This window comes from Osmerus eperlanus, chromosome 18 (genome assembly GCF_963692335.1).
Source record: "Osmerus eperlanus chromosome 18, fOsmEpe2.1, whole genome shotgun sequence".
Lineage (NCBI taxonomy): Eukaryota > Metazoa > Chordata > Actinopteri > Osmeriformes > Osmeridae > Osmerus > Osmerus eperlanus.
The window spans coordinates 4,995,338-5,008,762 of record NC_085035.1 but is presented as its reverse complement, the minus strand read 5'-3'; the positions used below and the strand labels follow the sequence as shown (position 1 = coordinate 5,008,762).

At 48.4% G+C, this 13,425-nt stretch overlaps 2 protein-coding genes across 3 annotated transcripts in view; one reads left to right on the top strand and one right to left on the bottom strand.

Moving 5' to 3' along the window:
• Positions 1-11,888, bottom strand: part of apc (APC regulator of WNT signaling pathway) — a 26,791-nt gene extending 14,903 nt beyond the window's left edge. The window contains exons 1-2 of one of the 2 annotated variants that reach the window (XM_062484368.1): positions 11,706-11,888; positions 6,858-7,010 (exon numbers count right to left, since the gene is read on the bottom strand). In XM_062484368.1, coding sequence (XP_062340352.1) covers positions 6,858-6,992 — 135 coding nt within the window. In that variant the 5' untranslated portion in view covers positions 6,993-7,010; positions 11,706-11,888. Of the gene's footprint in view, positions 1-6,857; positions 7,011-8,984; positions 9,124-11,705 lie in introns of those variants that run through there. The other variant, XM_062484369.1, reaches the window with a different exon arrangement.
• epb41l4a (erythrocyte membrane protein band 4.1 like 4A) overlaps positions 11,292-13,425 on the top strand; it is a 33,350-nt gene continuing 31,216 nt past the window's right edge. The window contains exon 1 of the mRNA XM_062484371.1: positions 11,292-13,425. The gene's annotated coding sequence lies outside the window, so the exon portion shown is untranslated.

The window sequence follows — 13,425 nt, the reverse complement described above, 5'->3', positions numbered from 1 at the left end:
ATCAGGCCCTAGAAACACAAGCCACACAAGGCACTTGCTTTGTATCCCGTAAACCAAGTATTTCCTAAGAATACAATCCCCTGTTAAAGTTAAACAGTTCACTAATGGCACTTAGGCAATTACCCATTCCAAAAATGCACTTCGGGAACACATTGCTTGCAATCAAAATCTTGAGTCCAATCGATCGATAAACATCAATGTCATCTTCATCTGCAATAAAGACCACGTTTCTTGCAATAAAGATGGGACCTATCCATAAACCCGTAGCGCAACAGCAAGACTGTTTACCGCTTAAGAACACCATGTGCCGATAAGAAAAGAAAAACCACCCCATAATACTTACCACAATAAATCTACAGCGTTCATCGAGTAAAAGGTGGATAGTTATAGTCCTACAAGACTACAACACAGCCACAGTTCCAAACCCCCTTCAGAACCATCCAGTGCGACCGGAGAAGGGCTTCCGGAGGCTTCCATAGCTCAGGGGGACACCAGAGTACAGTGGAGGAACGGCGGCGTGTCCGACAGTCCGGAGCGTGCGAGGGTGTGTGAGAGAGAGGCCAGGGCGCCGGGCACCATGTCCCCGACAGCACGCCTCCCTCTCAGGAAGCCTGGCCTTCCGTCCACCCCGTGTCAGAGCGTCAGGGCCGGCCGCGGGCCCCAGCTGCTTCCCATTAGACCCGAGGCTCACTCCTACGTAGCCAGCGCGGGCCCCCTGGAGGGTCAGCGTGTCCCCCCTGACCTCCGACCCCGCCGAGAGGACAGGAAGGGCTTGGGGAAAAGGAGGATGGATGTGTTTGGAGGCTAACGACACGTGGAAAGGCCAAACACACACACACAGCTCCGACTGTGTGACTAAGACTGGACCATGGCTGATGCTGTGCTCCTGCGAAGACCGCGAGTGTGACGTGGATGATCTCCCCGAACAACGGCTTCATTCTCTGCACCGGGATCATATGATAAAAGAGCCCTCTTTCTATTCTGAGTCACACAGCTCACAGAGGCCCACTGCGTTCGGCACGGGGGGTGATAAACATGTTGTTCCAACATGTGAAGGCCCTCCGGGCAGAAATACTATCACTCGCAGACAACAAAAAAAGGACGCAAATTGTGTCAACTTAAGACTGTGTAAAACCTTTTAGTCTTTGAAATGAACATGTCAGCGAGAGAGAACTGAAAGATTTGCACTTAAATCCACTATCCACTAGGCAAAAAGCCTAATCGATAACCACTAATTACATTAGGCTAAATTCCCCATAAACTAATTTCTCTTTCAGCATACCGTACTCATTCCTGGAGGTTAAACCACTCACTCTCACAACAGTCAGCTAAGGCAGATACAAGACACTGGTTTACAATCCCAGCAAACCCGCATGAAGAGCTCCATGCCCGGCCTCGATCCAGGGGTCTTAAAAAGGTCATCCGATCCTGTCGTACGGGAAATCAATGCTGTCAGAGTACCCATCGGCAGGGTCAGATCCCAGCGCGCTGGGGTGGCTCGCTCTCATCGGGCGTGCATTTCATGTGATCCAAACCCCCCCCCCACAAGGCCCTTGGGGTGTGTGTGTTTGCTAGGTGAGGGCGCGGGGGGAGGCGGAGGGGGGGACCTCTGAACATAGCAGGAGGGGAGGCATCGTGTCCTGTTTTTGTATACTGGGGGAGAGAGAGGGAAAAACATGTGTAGCATGTCCTTGAGATGGAGAGAGAAAAAAACATTCCATGATACACATGGAGGAGTGAGGAAACCACAGGTATTGTCGTCATGGGAAGGGGCGAGCGTGGCGGGTGGAGATTAGGAGAGGAAGGTGTGAAATACTCCCCCCAACCCCAACAAGGAGACCTCACACATCACAGAGCCTGTATCTTGTAATTTAAGGATTACAGCACTCCGAAAACGAGTTTAAGCACAATGTGCACCCGGAAGAATGTTGCTGTTAGCCGTGTGAGCTTTCCTGAGTCGTCGATACAAATCTAAAAGGTCTAGCTCTAACATAAACAACAACAAAAAAGACTGACGAAGACTCGAGAGTCGGAGCCTCTGGGATTTCGCTCTTACATAACGAGTCTGACGAGACCCTTTTCTCCCAAACATTGTTGAGAGCTTAGGTTGCATGCGTGTCCAGCACTTAAATCTTAAACCTAAAACACGCATCCCACAGAACAACTGTATAAACCTATTCAAACAACCCCGTTGCCATGTATGCTGCGAAACACTGTTCATTCTCACACCAGCCATTGCAACTTTGGCGGATTTATTGCCGAGTCATCCGCTAAGTGGTCGCATTGAAAGGACATGACTAAACAGGGAAAAGCCACGCGTGCCACTTCAAACTGGAATCCCCTACCCCGTCCCCCTCCCCCCCTCATCCTACACAACCAGCCACACCAAGGTGGAATCAGAGGTTGCCAGAACAGGACATGTCACTGTGTCTGTACCAGACTTCACCCCCCCCCCCCCCCCACAACAGGAAGACTCCATCAAGGCTGGAACATTCTCCCGGTTCTTTAGGGGGAAATCACAGGTGGCGCCCCTCCCCCCCCACACACACACACGCACACACACACACATCCTCCATCCCTACCTCCCCACACACACACGCACACACACATCCTCCATCCCTACCTCCCCACACACACACGCACACACACCCTCCATCCCTACCTCCCCACACACACACATCCTCCATCCCTACCTCCCCACACACACACGCACACACACATCCTCCATCCCTACCTCCCCACACACACACGCACACACACATCCTCCATCCCTACCTCCCCACACACACACGCACACACACATCCTCCATCCCTACCTCCCCACACACACACGCACACACACATCCTCCATCCCTACCTCCCCACACACACACACACGCACACACACACACATCCTCCATCCCTCCCTCCCCACACATAATCACTGCTTGTGAAGCAGCGCGGCGTCGGAAGACAGCGTCTGGGGCGGTCGGAGCGAGCCCCGGCTTGCCCGCGTCGGGAGGACGGACGCCCCCGGGTAGAGCGAGAGCGCCATCCGTAGCGTCCTCTCTGAGTCTACCGATCGAGCCGTGTTTGTGTGCGGGCGGCGGCGCTAGCTGCAGTTCAAAGGAGGAGCGTTTTCGGGCAAACGCTCGGCTGCTCGCTCTCTCTCGCTCTCTCTCGCTCTCTCTCGCCGGCCGCAGCTGCGTGGCTTTGAGAGACCGCGGAGGGGAGGAAGTGGCTGAAGGACGGAACTGAGACGCATTCATTACATACAATGGGAGGAAGGGAGAGACGGAAAGAGAAAGGGGGAGGGGGGTGTGAGAGGAGAGAGAGGGAGGGGGGCGGCGAGAGGGAGGGAGAGACAAGAAAAGTGCCCCCGTCTTCCCTGAGGTACAGGAGGAGGAGAGGAGAGCCTCAAATCGATAGACGGTGCCAAGGGAGGATCGTGTTTCTAGAGAGAAGGATTGATTCCCAGCAGTAGACATCTCATCCATTAGTCACAGGCCACCATAACGGCATCAAGACCGCCACGCACCGCTGCTCAGGGTGACCCGATGACATTATGATAGGTTAGCTCCAACCCCGACGAATTCGCACTGTTGTTGTGAAGAGCGCATTTCATAGGCAGAATCAAATTCCGATGTGAAATTCACAAATATACACTCACACTGACCGGAGGCAGTACGTGGCTGGCAAAACCACAATGCTTTCTTCCGGAAAGATACGAAAAACAATACAGATTGACTAAACAGATGCTCTGGTCTTGAACTGACGATTCACCACACGACACGGCTCATTCTCCGACCTCCAGGCCGATGCCAGATAAGAGACGCAATAAACAAGCTTGTCGTGGCGCGGCGCAACACAAAACGGCCACTACGTCCGCTCCTAGCGCAGCACTCAGACTGCAGCAAGGCAGGTCGGCTTACCGAATCACTGACTGGACAGAATTTTCTTTTTCTCTCCATCTCCATTTGAGAGCATAGCAGACGCGGAGCTGATCGGGCGCATTGTTAATAAAACGGGCCCATTCAGCAGCCTAGCCTCACCGGGGGGAACAACAGCCTTCCAAACACCGACTGGGGAGCGAGAGGCAAAAAAAAACCCAGGCTGGCTGTCGCCAGGACTGGGGGACAGGCTCCACTCACCGATGCGTCACTGCTGGAAGCCGCCCACTGGAAGGCTCTCCCAAAGCGATGACAAATGAGGCAATTAGGCTTGCACCAAAAATATAGCACCGGCAAGAATTGCGACAGGGTTTTTTCCGCCGCGCTTCGCCTCGCGCTTCTTGATGATGGACCTAGGAGAGGATGCTGAATGAGAGCCTAGAGCGGGTAGGAAGGAGTGGAACAGCACCAGAGAGCCCGTGACCGCAGCGGGCCTTAGTCTCTGGGCAGAGAAGCCAGCCTCTGACCCTTCCTTCCGGTACTAAGAGGAGCTCCCAGCAGCCATCATCCTTATTATCATGCATGGCATAGCAGCGTCCTCCAGGGAGGGGGACTGGCATTCTGGACACAACCCAGGGAAAAACTGCCTGCCCCTGGGGGTGAGAGACTGAAAAGGTTGGCTGGCACCTCCATCCGCAAAGCCAAGTTCTCTTTCACATTGAAGTAAATGGTAGGATGCATATACAGACTGGTAATGTCCTCCGAAGCCCCGCCCACAAACATGAAGTGGACCCGTTGTCTGTAATACATGGCGGGCAGTATGTAAATTAGATCATTTATAATTTATTCAATAATCCTCTGGCGGCCGACAATATGTGGCGAATGTGGAGAAAGTGTTTGGGAGGGGACCTCCTAGTCTGTGCATCTGCCTGCAGACTGCAACCAGCCCAAGAGTGAGCCCTTTCATGGTGTACGCCAACGAGACTTAAGCTACACGCCACACACATGACTAGTTCTTATCAGTCAGCTGACCTACATTCCTTTTACATGGAAGCAGTTGGGAATAATCTGAGAGCAATGGGTCTTTAACCACATAGATAAAACATGACTGTAGTTTAGTCGCTTACGTCACCCTTTATTGTCCTCTCAGGTCTGGTTAATGATTGCCCTCTGAACCGCCCCCATTAATAGCATTTTGATCTTATACTGCAAGCTCTAATACTCCAATGTGATGATGGTGGAAGGCAAACTAAATGTCATGACCATTCCAGAGAGAATCGCTTCTCAACTAGCCATCTTCGCTGACAACACTACAGTGGATTGGACTAATCTGAGTTGGCAACGGTGACTACCCATGGGTGAATTGTGCGTGTGTGTGTGTGTGTGTGTGAGTGTGTGTAAGAGACCAAGAGACCAAGGGGCTAGAATGTCTCTGTGAATGTAGCCCAGAGAGCACGATCACATCCTCTCAGCCCTCACCCTGCCAAGTCACATCCAAGTCTGCACTGCCTGCCCCCAAACAGGCTTCCAACTCCCACATCCAATTCTGTACTGCCTGCCCCCAAACAGGCTTCCAACTGGCACATCCAAGTCTGCACTGCCTGCCCCCAAACAGGCTTCCAACTGGCACATCCAAGTCTGCACTGCCTGCCCCCAAACAGGCTTCCAACTGGCACATCCAAGTCTGCACTGCCTGCCCCCAAACAGGCTTCCAACTGGCACATCCAAGTCTGCACTGCCTGCCCCCAAACAGGCTTCCAACTGGCACATCCAAGTCTGCACTGCCTGCCCCCAAACAGGCTTCCAACTCCCACATCCAAGTCTGTACTGCCTGCCCCCAAACAGGCTTCCAACTCCCACATCCAAGTCTGCACTGCCTGCCCCCAAACAGGCTTCCAACTGGCACATCCAAGTCTGCACTGCCTGCCCCCAAACAGGCTTCCAACTCCCACATCCAAGTCTGCACTGCCTGCCCCCAAACAGGCTTCCAACTGGCACATCCAACCTAGCAGCTCCTCAGAACAGACTAGGAATAGAACGGAGTGGAGGAAAACAAAATAAAATATGGTTTAGGTAAAGGAAGGTGGGTCAAATGTTTTGACTAACTACAGAGAGTGGTAAGAGAGAGAGAGACAGTGAGAGAGAGTGAGAGAGCGAGCGACAGTGAGACAGAGCGGCAGGAGAGAGAAGCCGGTGATGAGGTTTAATTTCAATGTCGGCAGACATGAGGAAGTATTTTCGTCACAGCTCGCTTTACGTTCTCTAAATCAGGGAGGAAGGATTACTGGCCATAAATTAGTCTGCTTCCTCAGTTTCACCTAAGCATTTAGCCATAATACATAGCAGAATTTTGCCAGAGAACATTTGCACACATATATATTTGGATGAATCTGTAGCCACGTAAATGTAGCAGTGAGCACTAGGGGGGAACCAATGACAATGCCCTCTTCCCATTGGCTGTCAAGAATCCTTCTTGGCTCTTTGTATCGGATTGGCTGACTCGTACCGATCCTCCTGTCTCTAAACTCCATGGAGAAGAATCTCAGACAGATCAAATCCCCCTTGAAAAGCCCCAAAAAGATAAATCACGAAGGCCTGTGATTGGCCAACACCGCTAAAGCTGGCATCGTACCAAACATAAGGACAATAGGCTCCAAAGGTTGCCTCTGTCCTACAGTGGAACACTTTCTCTCCAAAATGTTGAACTCAGGAAGTGTAACATGCAAGTGCTTAACGTATGAGGTGAGGTTTTTTGTGTGTGCTTTATATCCAGCTAGGAGTTTGAGAACCATCCTACACTTTTATAATAGTATGTGAATAACATGGGTTTGCTACTCAAATGAGATGAGTCACAATGTAACAACGTCAATGGAAAAAACCCCATCATGGCACATCATCCAAACACACGGCGTGGAGAAGGAGCTTCTGGGTGGCCCGGGCAAGTCACAGGGGGGTTCCAAATGTCTTGCGAGAGCGCTAGCTACTGACCTTCATATTAGACGCCTCGGTCTCCAGCTTCGTCAGGTGGTTGGAGTTGTCCTCGAGCTCTTGTCGCAGGTTGGAGTTCTCCATCTTCAGCGCCTCCACTTGCTTCAGCAGCTGATCGTAAGACGCTGCAGCCATCTTACACTACCTCTTGGCCTGGAGAGACACACAATGCCACACGTCGATACAGATTCTTCACTCTTCAACACGGACTGATAGCCAATACTACATCACGGTTGATAATTCGTCCATTGGGATTGGGTTAATGGTTTAGTGCTATTAGGCTTATGATGCATGGGAGCAATTTGTCAACAGCGTAGAGTGTAAGCTGACTTGGTTTTAGATCCTGCAGCTAGTACCATCCATGATGTTCAGGGACAGATTTAGAAAACGGTCTTAAAACAGATTTTAAAGACCCTCCCCCCCCTCGTCATCCCCCCCCCCCCCCCCCCCTCGTCATCCCACCCACCCGCCCCCCCCCCTTGCTGGAGAGAAGCTGGACTAGGACTAGATTGGGCCTGAGGGGCTCGAGCAGGTCAAAGACGCCTCAGCCGAAGCACAGTGAAACGCACTCAGACAAAAGCAAGATTCAGTGGAAATGGAAGCAGAAGGAGGTAACAATAGTTCTGCAGGATGAGAACACTGTAAATGCCTTGTGCTGCTGTGGGGTAAGAGCAATTCTCATACTCTTGTGCACAGGTTTTTTTTTTTTTTTTTTTACACACAGTCAACATAAATAATTCAACCATGGACAGATTTGAAGGCTAGGCTAGGTGGTGGGGCTTACGATTCATTAATAAATGAATTGGATCTGACTGAAAACACTGTCAGCCCCTGTCAGCCCCCATGCCCAGCTAGCATTACCTGGAGTCTGAATTGTGATTAGGATTCTGCGTTATTCAGAAACATTCATGAGATTTTTGTGCCATTCATGTCATGAACCGAATGCTCGATTTCCCCAATAAACACAAATAAAAATACAAGGTCGATCTTGGTCTCGTCAATATTTTGTCGACAAAGGATTAGTGGGGGTGTGGGGGAGAGGATGAAGGGACGAACAACGGCAGTCTACAGAACAGAGGACCGCCTCATAAATATTGCATCAATCTTTTCGAATGCATTAGCTCTAATGAGCACATTTCGGGTTCCAGTTCTGACGGTGGACGGCGCATTAACATGGAACAATGAAAGAAGAAGAGAAGGGGAAGGGAAAAAAAGCAGCTCGTCTTCCCGTGCATCCAATATGGATTCCCATCCAGAGCCAGCCTCCTCCTGCCTCCCATTTCCAAATGACGATTCCATCTTGACACTGCAAAACCACTGGCCGCTTACATTTCCCGAGGCTGACATTGCACTTGCGACACTGCACCGACTGCGTCTTGCAGTCGGTGCAGTGACAAAAAAAGTGACAAATGCCCTTCCATTGACATCACAAAGAAACAGTGGGCAGCCACTTAGTAGCGTTACCCCACACTTAGCCCAGATAACCTAGCCTCTATATGGTACAATACAGCCCGGGATTAACGACGATGTCAGCCCGGACAAAGAGACAACCAGCCCTGCACTCCCCGACGACAGCATCCAGAGACAGAGCATGACACGGCCGCTTTGTCTGTGCAGAGCCCATAACCCAGCGATATGGTTGGGACCAGCCCCTCTCTGCTTCCCCACCATCTTAGCACACTCCAGCAACAGCACTGACATTTCGGGCATCCAGCCACGAACAGGTTCTCCCTCTCCTTCACTTTCGTGCCGTTTCTTTTCTCTTTTTGATTTTTTGTTCACCCCCCCTGCCAAATCCTTTTCTCTTCCCCCCCCCTCTCCACCTCTAACACAATGCAGCCTCTCTTTTTTTTGCGCAGCCTTTGCAGCTCCTGATGATAAAGTGAGAGTGGAGGGACCATGCACATCCCCCACACCCTCCCTATCCTTCTGCCTCTCCCTCTCTCTCCTCTCACCAACCAACCATCAAAACAAAAGGCTTAGCAGCTACGCCTCACTATTCACACAAACACACCATTATTCCCCCCGGGAGCTCCCTAGCCGGCCCTAATCCCCATTAACACAGCGACTAAAAACATTTTCTCTCTCATTTTTAGCAGCCAGGAATCGGAGAAAAGCAAAACCTACCCCATTTCGGTAGCAGTGACAGTCTCCATCCCATCTCCCTCTCAACTGTGTCAGAGACGTGAAAGCACATCCAGCCAGCCCCGGTCACATGGCCTTGCGGTGAGCCAATCAGCAGGGTGGACCAGCCCTGTTCCGTGGTTCTGCAGTGACCGATGCTGGCTGGCTTGCTTCCAGCTCTCTGCACAGCTGCTTCCCCAGACTCAATTAGGGCTCATACTGGGAGTGGTGCTGGTGGCAGCTCCAGGCACTGGAGACTGGGCAGGGGGGCGAGGAGAGGGGGGGGGGGGGGGGGTCAGGAAGTGTGAAGTGGGGTAAAATGACAGGTCAGAGAGCCTGAAGGTCGACGACCGATGGCAAAACAAAGACCCTAGAGAATCTATAATGACTTGCACAAATGAAGGCTAATAATAAACCAACAACAATGAGAAACCGACTGCTGATAATTAGGTTAACCCCTTAAACTAATATTAGCTTGAAGCCAGGAAAAACATTGTTCACATGAAATTGTAAACATGAAAAACAACCTTTCCAAGCAATTTTTTTTCTTGTAAATAAGAGAGATCACAAAAGTCTACGAAGTCTAATCCTAAAACAAAGCCAATCCAAAAGGACCAACCATTCTCTTACAGATCTGGCCAAAGCCATTAACCGGTTCACACCAAGAGGTTTCATTTGAGCAAAAATTAACTTTATATAAACCTTGTGTGCGTACCATATAGGCTTAGGCCTAACTGCAGGGGCCTGGGTTCGAATCTAGCCCAGGCCATTTCCAGCATGTTCTCCCCTCATTCTCCCTTACATTTCCTGTCACTCTGCACTCTCTCTGTCCCAATAAAGTAGAAATACCCCCAATAAATGCATGCACACCAAACAAACAAACAAAAAGCTTAATATAAACGCAAGGTGTAGCCTAAACAATGATTCCCTTCCATAATGACATAATTATACAAAAGTATGTTGCTGAGTGTCAACTGAAACAATTATAAATTCAGTGACCAAGAAACAGTGGTAAAGATCGGTGGTCATACAAACAAAATATAGGATATATCGTAAATACTGCCTGACAGAGTCTAGACATTTTGAAGAGGGAACACCTCCCTATCCAAATCAAATTCCATAACAAAAGAAGTGCTGTTCAACTCAATAGTCCCATCACGAGTAGACAGACACCAGAGCAGAACCCAGAACCTACTAACCCACACAGGAGAAATCAGATTCTATAGTCTGTCAAACAGGACCTCTTCTTTCTGATTAAGCTGAAAATAGTACCTTTACTCACACACACCTAAGGGCACTCACACGTCAATGTTCAAGAGTGCTGGCCTGGGCCAGTCCTGACTGGTTGGAATATTCTGACAAACATTCATGAGGATGCATATATTAAGCCATCAAATAGTATAAGTTGTGTGGCTTTATGTGCCTGAGTCTTGTAATGGGCACTATATTTTTTCAAACACTATCGGCATTGTGCACAGATATTTCTGGAGCAAGTGACCCATTTCCAATGCCATTCTCAAACAGGGATTAAATCTGATAGACACTAGGGTACTTTGTCCACAGATATAGCCTATTTAGAGAGTAATAAAAGATGCATCTTTCCTCTTGGTATTGGATTGTACCAATGCACTAGTATTACAATTGAGGATAATGCCAAATAAAAGCAGAGAAATACAGACTTCTTGAATGAGCTTCTTCATTGCGATTATATTCTGCGTTCTCTCCCATCCCTCCCCCACTAACTGGATCTGAATTGATGGTCTGTACAACAACAAGAGAGAAGGAACAAGTGATTTCTGAATGTGGCCTTGGTTTTTTTTTTATATGCAAATGCAAGAGTTTTATAAAAGAGCAGAGCGGAGCGGGCATTGGCTAGTGACCCTCCTTTTGCTGGATCCTGGTTGTTATCCTGCTTAATAAGCTTCTCACATTCTTCCAGTGTGTGCGTGGGAAACGTCCAGTTGAGGCTATTCGATTTCCAGGCAACAGTCACACCAGCCCTAACGACACCCCAATGCTTATTACAGCGTCTATTACTCCAGTAGCCAAATCTAACCAGACGTGGCTACACGCAGCTAAAGAGTGTGGATTAGTTGACTGGTGGATTCAAATAATTTGTCAGGCGAAATCATAGTGTGAATACAATGCAAATCAAGCATGTTCCGATACACAACTGATTTGTAGCTAGTTAACATAGCAAACTCCTAGCTACTGAGCAATAACACTGAACATACATCTTGTAATCGCTAGCTAGCAATAACACCAAGTTAATTGCTATGATAACTAGAGCTAATACTAATTGATACGTACATACTGGTTTCTCAACTAAAACTAACGATTAATTTCGACTTCATGTGAGCTTCAAATATAGCTAGTGTGGTTGCATTCTAGATGTTGTTGATGATGATGGCTGAACTGGCAAAACGACTAGTTTAGCTAGCTGGCGTGCGTTTAAAACCTATAACTTGATACCAGTTCATATTTCACCGCTGTGTTGGAAATGGCTAGGATGTAGATCTTAGCTGTAGACTTGTGGTAGTTGCATTTGTTGTTATATTATGCGCCTTGTGGCTGGGTACAGTAGCTTGCATAATTATTACTGGTAAAGCTAGCCTCTTTGGCCAGGACGCTAGTCAGCAGTCCTCCTAGCGTACTTAGATTTGCTTAGCAAGCTAGCTTTTGCTAGCTATCTAACTAGCTTAACAGAAAGGTAAAATCTCTTACCTCTTCTAACATTCGCTCCGCTATCACCAAATACGCTCATGAACGCATTTCAGGGACCAAACGCCCTATTAAATCCACGCGTATAAGTTTAGAAAACAATCCATGTCAGCACACTGTAGAGGGGAAACTCTTCAAGAGTCAAACTAAACTTTTCCCTTTGTGTCTCCCTTTCCGTTTTTTCCTGTGCTGTTTGTGTCATTCAAGAAGGGTAAAGCCAGCCTCAATAAGGAATCCATGTTCCGGCTGATTTCTTTCAAAATAAAGGTCTCGAGACAAATTTTACTTCTTTTTTTTTACCATGGCAATCTTTCCCCAAAATCATTGTTACTGTATATTGAGGGGTCTAGTGTTGAGTAACAGGAGTAAGTTTCATGCATGTGACACTTTCCTAATCAACGTTAGCATGGGGTGCATTTTGTGGCAAGACATATCAAGACGAAATCTTTCACTTTTTGAGTGATTTGTGCGCGCGCTCCCGCGAGGGGGTGCTTTTCAGGGCGGGGTGTATCTGGGGGCACAATACCGGTAATGCTATTGAGGACTATTGAGGCCAGTTTCACAGTACTGTCTACAATACTAGCAGTGGCCCGACTACAGTCTGTGAACTATGAAGTAATGCTTGGAATCAATACAGTGAACTAGAGCTTCCGGTTCCGACCATGTTGTGTAGTTGAACCAATCAAAAACTATCTTTAACCGAGCATCCTCAGGAGGTGTTATTATTTTCTGAAATTCCTATTTTATAACTTATTGCTATTTCTCACCTCTTGCCTTTTTTTAAGTTAAGAAAATGCCACATGCTGGATGGTGAAACGCTTGTTACGAAAGGGGAATGTAATAAGTATGATTATTAATATAACGAGGTTTGGACCATACAAATTACAGGAGTTTCCCGGGAGAAATAACAAAACCGGAGGGGGGCGGGAGATGGGTGTGAAATACGGGAAACTCCCTGGAAAAACGGGAGTTTTGACAGGTATGTTTTAAACCCAAGAACATGTCTTTCTAATGGCTGGGGCAGACGTTATCCACTAGATGTCAGTAAATTACGATACAAGCCGATGTCAGGCAGATAGCCTAGAGTAGACAAAGCCTAGGCTGTACTTGAAATACTTGGACACATGCTTCATGTTGACAGGCTAGCCTACTTTAAAATAGGTGTTTAGCTATTTCCTCTTTCTTTCCTTTTCCTCTCTCAAATATTTCCCCTCGAGATTGAGGCGAGATTGTACCCATTTTATTTATTTTGTGGCAGTTTTCCCCACACCACGATTTAATAAGACGTCAAATAAAATGTAGGCCTATACCTATACCTTATTGTGGAATGTGCATCTTCGCACACAAAACCTGCATGCGCACACATCCGACAGGTGGCAGAGTAGTATCGCCTATGGATTGGCCGTTGAGTCCAAATAGGCGGAGTCATTTTTTGCCGACACATAGCTGGAGCTTTGTCATGAGAGATGGGCACCGCTCCTTAGCAACGGCCTGTCTGCAATGCAAGTGGTTTACTTGCCTTGCTTATATGAATATTTGTTGAAAACCAACCAACGCACCTAACTTTACTTTAAAAGGCTACTTGCAGAAAGACTTGGGAATTAGAGACGCGGATTAGTTAGAAGGATTTTTTTCAGTGGATCTGAGGGCACAAGAGGCGCACAATCCATGAGTGTATTGGACACAATACAGCGGGACGCATTGCAAAGACCTGTGGTTTAAA